This window comes from Triplophysa rosa, linkage group LG25 (assembly GCF_024868665.1).
Source record: "Triplophysa rosa linkage group LG25, Trosa_1v2, whole genome shotgun sequence".
NCBI classification, from domain to species: Eukaryota; Metazoa; Chordata; class Actinopteri; order Cypriniformes; family Nemacheilidae; genus Triplophysa; species Triplophysa rosa.
In genome coordinates this window covers 12,531,932-12,543,487 of record NC_079914.1, presented here as the reverse complement: position 1 = coordinate 12,543,487, position 11,556 = coordinate 12,531,932, and the positions used below count along the sequence as shown (strand labels likewise).

General features: G+C 35.4%; 1 protein-coding gene across 1 annotated transcript; it reads right to left on the bottom strand.

The window, feature by feature from the left end:
• Positions 1 to 1,398: 1,398 nt before the first annotated feature.
• Positions 1,399 to 11,556, bottom strand: slx9 (SLX9 ribosome biogenesis factor). Its single transcript, XM_057325798.1, has 6 exons — positions 11,249 to 11,556; positions 10,878 to 11,004; positions 4,443 to 4,511; positions 2,916 to 3,081; positions 2,212 to 2,280; positions 1,399 to 1,762 (listed from the first exon to the last, which is right to left on the bottom strand). Exons 1-6 carry the CDS (start codon positions 11,453 to 11,455, stop codon positions 1,642 to 1,644), a joined length of 759 nt encoding a protein of 252 aa, XP_057181781.1. The 5' UTR covers positions 11,456 to 11,556; the 3' UTR covers positions 1,399 to 1,641.

Here is an 11,556-nt window from a genome sequence, read left to right as displayed (position 1 = left end):
CACTAGTGTGATTCATATGAAGGGGATTTGGGGTGGTTAAGCATCTGTCCCACTGAGGGATGAGACGAGGAGTTATCACAATGCAGCACGCGAGCTCGGGCCGCCCCCATATACTGATGCATATTGGTTTATATAACAGGCAGTGCAGTATTTTAGAAACACACATTTGAGAGTAAACCAACTCGCTTCGCTCACAAGCCGGGGTTTAATTGTTTGATTTGACGTTTATGAATTAGAAACTTGTGATTAAAGGAATGTGGGCTAAAAAGGATTATAGAAACAATTGAAATTTGTTAATTCAGGTTCTCACAAAAACAATTGACCAATTAGATAAAATGTGTTTTTTGCATTGTGCCATTATCTGTCTCCAAATTCCTTGAATTCTAAAGCATTTTGTAAATATCAATTCTTTATTTGCATTTAATTATTGAGAATTAGTGAGAAAATATTGTTTTCAAATAACCTATTTAAGTTTTATTTGTACAACACAATCAATTGTAATAATGCTTATGATTCTCGATTAAATAATAAAAATAAGACATGTTAAGGCAAGTTTTACTTTCACAACTCCAACACTTCAGTGTATCCTACCCTGTAGCTTTAATAATCGGATTAAGGACAAACAGCAGAATCACACTGAGATAATATCGTGTGGGTGAACACAGCATCTGAAATCTACACCTACATTCTTATCAGCCTTTTCTCTGGATAACCTCAGAGATCAGAAAACTGCATTAAGGGTATATTTCAAAATATTCCAATATATCTTGTGCTTATGACTTTCTTTTGGTCACCTTTTAGTATAATAAAAGTGAACCAAAGGTTTCTCTTCAATATCAGACATCAAAGATCATCAATGCGACCGTCTGACATCATGAGTGATTAAAGACATGTCATTTCAATGATAAAGCTGCGTTTCCTTGGCCTTTATCTCTAAAGTGATATTCTCAGAGATGTGTGATGCGTTGCCATGGAAATACAGTCTGATATCTGTTTAATTAAAGGTTGGTATCTGATCAGATATTACATAATAGAGTACAGAAGGTAAAAGTACATTTATTAACAGATTTCCCAAAAATAGAAATAATGCTAGGGTGTGGTTGCTATGTTCACCTCAAAATAAAAGTTCACCTCCAAATTGGAAGAGATTGTGGTCGCTAGTTATAAGCTCTTCATTGTAAGTCTAGTAGTTATTTTTGCCCATTTTATCACACTTGATAAAAATCTTTTTTTTAATAATTATTAGTTAAAATCTAATAATATAAATTTCTACTTTGGCAAACGTTACTACCAGTAAAGCATATATAGCCATGAGCATGCGGACCAGATTGTCATGAAAATGCCCATTACACATCTGACAACATGATAATTCAATCAGAAAAACAGAGAAGCAGATAATTCATTCAACACTTGAAGACTCATTTATTAAATTACGCTCAGATCTCACTCAAAGCTGTCAAACATGGCAATAAATTCATTAGACGGTGTTCTCCATACTGTAGTGCCAGAAATTGCGCCCCCTTATACAACTCCTGTAAAATCTCTTGGATTTCATATCCTAGTGTAAAGAAATATGGCAACTTTAACCAATTTTAACCAACCTTAACCATTCAACGTACATTTGAGGTATAGTTTTGGAGTTTAACTCTGTTCGTCTTCCTGTTTTAGTCTTTTCCGTAGATGTTCGCCAATCGCAGCAAAGGGGTTGGTTTTGAAGGCGGGGTTTTTCAGGGCTTCGCTGAAGTGAGACGCCTCGGCCTCCCTAGAACCAGAACCAAACAATAACCTGTTTTAAATTCAACAATTACATCTCGAAAGCAATAATGTGTTTACATGTATAGAGAAGCTTATACATTTATATTGGAAAGTAAATAATTAAACTCCATTTAACTGTGTAACAGTTGTCACATACATGGGTAAATATTATGACAGCTGTTAAGAAAACAATGATCATGTTTAACAAAAAATAATAATGATTGTACATTTTTGAAGAATTAAATTACAATTTTCCAATCAAATAATAATGCACAAAAATGTATTGCTGTCAATTTCTTTATGCATATTTTTTATTCTTTTTTAATGTTTGTTTTTAGGTTAAACCGTTACCAATGCTTTACACATATTTCATGACATTTCCCCATTAATCACCTTTTTTTTTTTACCAATGAACAATAGTAATGTGAGGACATTAAAGAACTGGTTTTATCTTACAGTATCTTTCGTTTCTGGGCCGGTTTCATAACGCTGAAGTCTGTAGGTTCCGGCTTTCTCTTAATCAAACTGAGACGAAACAAAAACAAACATGTTAAACATATTAACCCAAAACAAAGTAAAACCTGCTCAATATTTATAAACCTAATGGCCTAAAAAACATTGTTATTGTAACTTTGAGTTCCTCGAGCAATACAAATACAACAAAAAAAGATTCACACATCAGACAAAAGCGTCTGGCTGTCAAAGTTTCGTCTGCTCGTGTAAACGGCCAAATAATGTACAAAAATGTTAATAAATTAGTGTTTTGCACATGCTGCTTAAGGTTTACATCAGGACATGTACGGTAACACAGATTTCATCACATTTATAAATCAAAGTAGTCACGAGGGATGTTAACGTTTTACCCATTTTACCTGTAACCGTATTACGTTGTAATAATTCAGAATTAAATTATACCATAACAATCAAGTTTGCTGCATAGATGGACCAGGGCAGGTCAAATTTTTTTTTATTCTGTAACAAGACAAAGAAAACGCAAAAAAAGACTAAAGTAAAAATATGCATCGTAAAGAAATAAACAAACGCATATGCTTATTTTACGTAGTAATGTATGTGCGTGCATTCATGTTAAATAATGTTGTGTGTTTTCGACTGATTTGTTTGATCTGACTTGTCCACAAAGAAACGCAGCATTTACTTACGTTTTATTTTTCCGATGTATGCCGGCAGGGTGTTTCAGGGATGGGAGGAGCTGGGAGAGTTCAGGAAGGGCGTCGGCCAGCGGTCTCATGTCTCCCACGACGGGCGTGGCTTTTCTCCGCGCTCGCGCCACCTGCTGCTCACGCTCCTGTTTAATCGTGCTAATCTCTAGAGACGACAAACAAACAAACTCCATCTGAAACAGGTCTTGGATTACAAATTCGAGTCTAAAATAAATCAAACATATTACCTAACTATAGCTATACAAATGAGCATAATTCCATATTTAAAAACTACTTTGATTAATATTTAAAAATCTAAATAGTTCTTAAAATGGCCTCTGTCATTTTCATTTCTAATTATAATTCAATTGTTTTTCAATTAAACGGGAGGATATGTCGACAGGTTTTAAATACATGTAGCATGTTCTCATGTCTGTGCAGTGATGTCACAGCCAAAAAATAACTACTGAACTGAATGATGTCACCCATCTACGAGCAAACCTCAGTGACAGAAACCAGTCACACAAGGTGACTCCATCCCCCCAAAAAACAAATACATATAGGGAAGAAAGAACAGGTTTGACGAACAACTTTGTTTGAAAATGTGGTATGGGAAAATATCTACTTCATAAAGCATGGCATGTCGTTTTGTCTACATCATTTTACAAACACAAAGAACATGTCATATTTCATCTGACAACAGACGTTTTTGTTTTCGGACTGGAATGATGATCTCAGATGCATTATGGGAGTTTTAGAAGATAACGTTTAGTACACGCAAAATAAAAATATTTTTATCATGTCATTCCTTGTGTTCCATTCTTTTTGCAACTGCATAACAAAATGACCAGCATTTCTTAAGAAACGTGTGTTTTACTGATGAAAATGAGTTACGGGTTTGAGAATTTTTATTTTTGGTTGAACTGTTTCCAAAAACAAATAGTGCGTGATGCTATCCAGACTTCTCAATGTACAGTATACATGCTTGGATATGGCTGTCTAAACCAAATATTAACTGGTCTTACATGTAACTCAAAAAGATAAGGGTTTGCAAAAATAAATGAGTCTAATGTAGACGACGTACATGTGTGTGTGGATAAAATCCCACCAAACATTTATTCTGATGGTTATAAGATAAGATATTTTCTTCAAATCAATTTTTCTTCAGCTCCTTTATGAAAAGTCATTGTCCGTCAACGTCTTATTTTTCCTCCTCTCTTTAATTTCCTGTAAATCTGACATGTCCGCAAGCTTGGGTTACAGCTGGAGCCTCATTAGATGCTAATTATAATAACCTCGGTTCGAGCTTGTGTTACACGACGCATCGATCGGATGAAACATTTACAGGCGTCAGAATCAAAGTATGGCGTTAACAATCCAGGCATATCCGTCGCTGAAGTTCCCGTCGGCCCGAGAGAAGAACTGTAGACCGGCTTAAGAACTTTATGCAAAAACAGACACATGCACATCGTTTTGCTCTGTGGGGTTTAGGAAAAAACGTTGAAAACTGTAGATGAAACAACTTACTGCTAAGCCATCTTTCTCTACGGTCCTTCATTTTTGATTTCTTGGACTGTTGTTTTCGTTCTCCTGAACCTGAAAAAAAAAACGAATTAACATAATTCATCATACAACATTTAGATTCGCTATAAAATAATACTTAATTTTAATATATAAACCTACCAACATATTTTGAAACGACATTTTTTTAAGAAATGCTAGGGGTTCTGTGATTGGTTGCCAAGACGGTGCTAAGAGAGGTGTACTAGATTATTGATAGGCCGTTTCTGTTTGGTTTCAAGGAGACAAACACTAAACCTCTGTGATGTTCTGATCTCTAGATATGGTTCAGGTCTCTCTTTCAATGCAAATCTATGGGATATTTTATCATCTGTCAGACCAAAATTGTTAAGTTATGCTGAAAAAAATCACAAGCCACATAATTTACATCATTTCTGTGGCATAAAAGGTGGAGGAGGAGATACACCAAGAGATCGGGCTTCGAAAAAGACATTTTTCTTAAAGGGTCTGAATGGTCTTAAAGCAAAACATATCTTCCGAGAGGGTTTCTCGCTTGGTTATGAACGCAGGTGTTTGGGTTCTTTTCGGCTTTGTTTTGTCTGCACGAGCATGAACTCAAAATAACACGCGGACAGCCAATCGAGATACGACACAGTCCGCCATCACGGAGGTTACAGGTTCGGTACCAAAGAGTAAAGTCAGCAGTGTCATGAGCTGCTGAAATTGCAATTTTGCTTGATCGTCATTGTGACGATCCCCCCAGAAATGCTTACTGTGAAAACTAAATGCATTTGAATGCTGTTTCACGTTGCTGTTTCCGATTAAACTGTGGGAAATTATGTCAAAAATTTGTTTGGATCGGGGATTCGTGGCTGTTAGGATATTACTGGTTAACTATACCTTGAATACACTTTAAGTCGCTTTTGTACATACGCGTTTGCCAAATTTAAACAAAATGCAAATGTAAAAGTATTTTTGGTCTTATTTCTGCCCACATTGCACTGAATTCACAGGCAAAGAGAAGAACCACGTTAACAAAATGTACATTTACATCTACATGCATGAAAAAAATACACATGCAAATATAAATGTATATTTTTCTAAAGGATAGCGTACGGATAACGTAAAGATAACGTGGCTCATGTAAACCTAGACATTTATTAAAAAAGTGAAGTGTTTTGACTTATGTTATTAGGGATGCAACGATTATAGATTTTGTTGGTACGATTATAGTCTGAGGAATAATCACGGTTGCACGATTATGACGATTATTATGCATACATTAATTTCTACATTTTACTGGCCCTGACAAAACTTTTACATGCCCGCCACAAAAAGTAATAAATAAATAATAATGTCTAGTTATTAGTTTGTTTTTACCTGCAATCTTAATAAATAAGCTCATAATACCATAAAACTATTATCTTAACTCTAATAATAATAGTCAATCAGTTAGTAATAAAATTAGAACAAATGATCAAATTATGAGCAATAGCACAAATAAATGTAATTAAGCAAACACACAAATAAAATTAACAGTGCTTTTTAGGTGTTTCAGGTTGGACTAACTGTGGTTATTAGAGTCAAATGTAAAATAACACTTCATAGTCTTCACAGCATACTGAAATATAGATCAAACCATATTAAAGCTATTAAAGTTGATCAGTCAGGAGCAGTGAGTGTGTTTTGTCTTCGTTTTTTGTTGCTTGATGAGCATTAAAATAGATATTTTTATTATGCTGCCGTCCCTTTAAGAGCTAGCGTGCACGGATCACTTTTTTCCCCACTGTTTTCTTTTACAGCAAACTATAATGTATTTATCAACGTGATATAGAGCCCATTCGCTAAATAATAACATAAAATAAGTTAAATTGGTTCAACTTGCGTCAGGAGTAGACTTTGAATTTGAGCTTGCGCAGAATGTCCGCAACCCGTGAGCTGTCCTCCACGCGACGCTTTTTGCCGTTAATTTACATGCCGCTTTCTTTGTTTACGTTGCACTGAAAGCCCAACCGTCACCGCTACGGCCTTGATTGTGAATGTACATGTAAGATTGGCTGTTTGGTCTCTCTGCCATAGTTAATCTAGTGTGTGTCGTGGCCTCCGTGTCTCTGTGTTGTAGCAAGTGATACTACAAAAAAGTAATGAAAAGCATATGACAAACAATTTTAATCTGACGTTCACATGCCCCAGCTGTGGGATCCTGTGTGTAATGGGAGATAATAATGTGTGTTTGTCTGGTGAAACAGAAGGGATTTGTGTTGTGTGTAGATTAAAGCAGGATGTCTGTTGTTTTAAATGCACGTCACTTCCTGTTGCTGGAAACTTCTGTCTAATCAGAGGAACCATACTGTGTGTGTTTAATGATTGTGCTGAACTCCAGGGACCAAAGCGACTGGAAACTATATGTACCTGTGTGTATGTGTGTGAGAGAGAGAGATTCATTTATAGACCACAGAGACACACAGAGGTTACACGTTTTTCCCACATGGGAAACGCAAATTTTAGATTTTGTTTGTTTTTATAATATACATTTATAACGTATCGAAAATGCCACTTAAACACAGTTTTCATCTGATCACCATTACTGCAACAATGGTCATTTATTCAAATGTTCTCTGAAAATAACTTGCGTGCTAAACGCATGCAGTTCTATAAAGAGAAAAGAACGAAAATGACTTGACCTCTGCGATTATGATCGTGAACGGAGCTTTCGGTTACCAAGCAACGCTTCGAGGAAAAGAAACGTTTGGGTAATATGCTTGGTCGCTGAAAAAAGACAAGAGAGGCTTGAACTGTGTGAATGACCCACACTGACCTTTCTTGTCTTCCTAAATAGAAAAATAAGTTTTAATGATTGAACGTTATGCTCGATTCATTTCTGACTTCTGACAAAATGTGTCAGTTAAATGTGTCGGTTCAAGTGTATGTATAAAAATGTGAATAAAGACGATTTAGTTGTTTTAGTTTGTTATTTGCCTAGTAAATGACAATACATTTTTGGTTTAAATTTTCTTTTGACTGATTCATAAAATATTTGTGTTTTCTCTTTATTATGACAGGCGATCTAATGAATTTGTTAAGCACTTTTTTATAACAAGAAAATACAAGTAAATCTCATAAAATGTGTAATATCAAGAACAGGCTTATTATTTTTTAGTATTTAATTATTTTGTAGTTAAAACTCGAACTGACATGTTATTGACAAGTTATAAGACATTCAGACACACACAAATTTTAAATATATTAGTAAAAAACTATATTTCAGAAAAAAACTTATTTGAACATTAAAAAACAGAAAGGTCTAACAAATCAACACTGTTTCTACATAAAATTCTGTTGAGTTTTCATAAACATGATTTCATAAACAATTTAGAGCATATGGGCGTGTATTTTATAAAAACAAAAATCGTAAAATCGAATATTCCAAACATCCATGTGTGTCACCGCAGCATCTAGGAATTTTTTTTCCAACAGGAGATTACATTTTGTTATCCACTTCAAAGGCAACTGCTGCACAACATTTCGATATTTTGTTAGCGTCAATCATTTAAGAGGCGTGTTTGTGCTGGTGTGTTAGGCACATCTCAAATATCCCTCGTCTTCCTGCAAGAGAAAGCTGAACCTCAGTCAGATCTGATGCTGGTTCCTTGCAGGAGACCCATGAGAGGAACCAGAGAGGTATTTATTAGCCACGAACGATCGCATGTCATGTACACATCAAAACAACTTTTCTCTCTCCCAGAAAAACACGCAGTTCTAAACGCATGTCTATATATGGCCATTTACATGATGGAAAAATGTACAGCGGCCCATGGAAAACCTGCACAGTGTGCTCTGAATAAAAGTACACAGAGGCGTTTCGATAAGATATCGAAATGCCACATTTCCCATGTTCCACTTTGAACAAACTGCGACATATAAAGGAAAGAACAAAACGTTAAACTCCAGAAAATGGCGCAATGAGCTGAATCTGCTTTTTACACAATGCCATGCGAAAGATAACAATGATGTCATAAAGGGTGGGAGGAAATTGGAGTGATGTCAATTTATGTAATAAATTGATGTAAATATGCATGTCAGTGATATGACGAATCATTTTACATTGACGACCATTTTTTTTATTTGTGAAAGAAGCTTAATTTGCCTGTCACATTTAAATATATGTAAAAAACTGAATTGTTCAGCTACTTAATGTCAGAGTTATTATAGTTTTGTTTTTTGTTTTATTTAAATTTAATTAATATTTTAAATGAGCTTTTATTTTTAGATTTGTAGCTTTTAAGTTAATTTTGTCATTTTATTATTTGTTTGTTTGTTTGTTTGTTATTATAATTTGCCTTGAACCTATTTCAGTGTATTTCTGAGGAAACCTTAAAATGTTTCATTTAGTTTAAGTTTACGCAGTATTATCTTTGATTTCAGCAAACAAAAATTTTCATTATAGTAAACTAAAATAACCTTGCTTCATGTAGTCTTTCGTATTAACGTTAAGTTTCAAACTACTGTCAAATAATTTAAAATATACTTTAATTTGATCAAATTTATGCATTCGATTTAGCTTTAAACTTCAAAGGCATGACACCCAAATGTAAGCTTTAATTTAAACTTAAGTCACAAACCAGTTTTCCACTCTCTAATCTTACTTTAAACCACTCAAAGTTGTCATTTAACTGCTTTCAGATCAGCCACGGGAGGTTGAAAACTCAACAGTGAATCAATCCGACCGACAGCCACCACAGAAATATCAACAGTCGTGTTTTTGCGCTGTATCTGCCTGATAGGGATCTCTGACCTGCTGATATCTCCACGCATCACTCAGAACGCTAGAAACTCAATCTCGCCTCTGCCTCCGTGGAACAGGGGGAAAAAGATCCATAATTCCCACCACATCCATCCCGGGGAGAGCATCATGTTCCGAGAGCTGGCTGAAACGGACACCGACAATTAGCAGCGGACAGAACATCCCGGCTGCCATCTACTCCCTGCACCTCGACGTGGGGGAGCTGAGCTAGAGGCGAAGGAGGTCAATTTCCGAGGTCATACGGAGACACCGATACCTCCAATTAAAGAGCCCAAAGTTCTCGCTCTGTCAAAGCAAAGTCAGCCCGCATCGATTCTTAATGTCAACCTCTCTCAAGTGCTGCCTGGACTGAGGCGTATTCAAAGAGAACTGCATCCTTCATCTACATCAGATAAAAAGAAGATGCTGATCTAGAAAATATTGATATAATTCTCTAAAACACATCCAAACATAGCTTATGATACAAAGCTGTTGCTTGGTCACCCTCTCTCTCTCTCTCTCTCTCTCTCTCTCATTCACTAAAATAAAAGGTGATCTTATATGAGAGGCATGTGGGACACTTAACTGGCAAAACTTGAGGTCTCCTCCGCAGACACACGCATTCATTTACATGCTAGCATGCAGACATGATACAGTTAGTGCATTGATGCAGCGATTGTGATCTTCATGCACGAGTTATTTTTTACTGCAGAGAGACAAAAATAGGACAGCTCTCCTCGCTTAACCTCAATACTCGCACAGGTCGGACATTCAAAAGTGAAAAAGCAAAAATAGAGGACATGCATGGTACATTTACATTCATTCATTGGGGAGACGCTTTCATCCAAAGTGAGAATTAAAAACACCACCATACTTTCAATAGATTATATTTTTTATATTTTATTCTTATTATATACTTAACTTATACATATAATTAAAAGTCAATGCTTGAAAGCCAATAACAGAAGTACTTAGAGTACTTAACTTCTTTAGTGGAGCAACCTAAGGCTAACATCTTTGAACCAAGCATGGTGATCACAACGGTGACCAACCCTAAAACCTTTCAGAAAGTTGCCCAACTGCCCAAACACTAACTGCACCAGCATCTGTTTCCATTCGCATCAGAATTTATCAGAACCAAAATAAAAATGCTACATTGTGCCATCTAGTGGTCACATGCTTGCATTCATTGTAGCCTTTAAACTGAAACATTTAGCCTGTAAACACTGGCAAATAAACAAAATGAACAATAAAATTATTAAAATGATTGAAGTTTTTTTATTTTAGGGTAAAAGCTTTTTAGTTTTTGTAGTTAACACAGTCAAGCAACTGAAATGTGTAAATGTTTTAAATGTCTAAAGGTGTAAAGGTCTAAAATGAGTTATAGACAAAAATTGTGTAAAAAAACTTATAAATCTCTATATAATTGTGCCAAAGAAAATTGGTTGTTCCCCAAAACTAACATTTATTTTTTTTAAATGACCAAATAATAAAGAAATGGCAGCCAATCAGAGGTCAGAAGAATAGAAGGTAACTTACGTTTTTTTTTTTCAACTCTCATATGTGGAAAAATATGAATAAAGAACGAGTAAGCGATTCTAAACTTTAATTTGTATTTCTGTAAAAACAATTGAAATTGTGTGACAGACATCACTCACCTTTGGGTTCACCTGCTGGCTGTTTGGTTACAGTCACATTTGACGGTTCATCAAACTTCAGAGTTTGAACTAAAGACTCCGGAGAGATTTTCGTCCCAGCAAAAACTCCACTGGGAAAATTAAACCCCTACATAGAAAAGACATGAAGCTGAATAATGATATCATTCACAAGTTCAAAAAGTACAATCATACCATGGTGTAAGCATATCAGGTGGTAAAATACTGAATAATTAACATACAAATCCACTAAAATCCAATAACAGAATTATATCCATTTTGTCTCCATGGTACATAGCCATAAAACATTATTGCAATTTTAAACATATTGGTATTACTGTATTTATGTGGCAAGTATAAACAAACAGTCTTACCTCTGCATTGTTGTTTGTATCGCTGTCAATTCTGTTTATTTTGATCTGTGTTAATTCTGTTTTTGCGAGTTCACTGCTGTGCACATGTGTTGAGGGTATCGGCGCTTTCTCTAGATTCCCCAGCGCGTGCGCTTTCTCGTTTTCATTTTCAAGTCTCACAGCGCCGTGATGAAGCTTTTGACGGATGCGTTTAATCTTCCCCACCATTTTACCTCAGTAAATGCGTATTTTATCCGTATAAGTACGATATAAAATTCACAAATCCCACACGTGTTAACTTTGACAATGTTTGGTGTAACGTCCGAAAG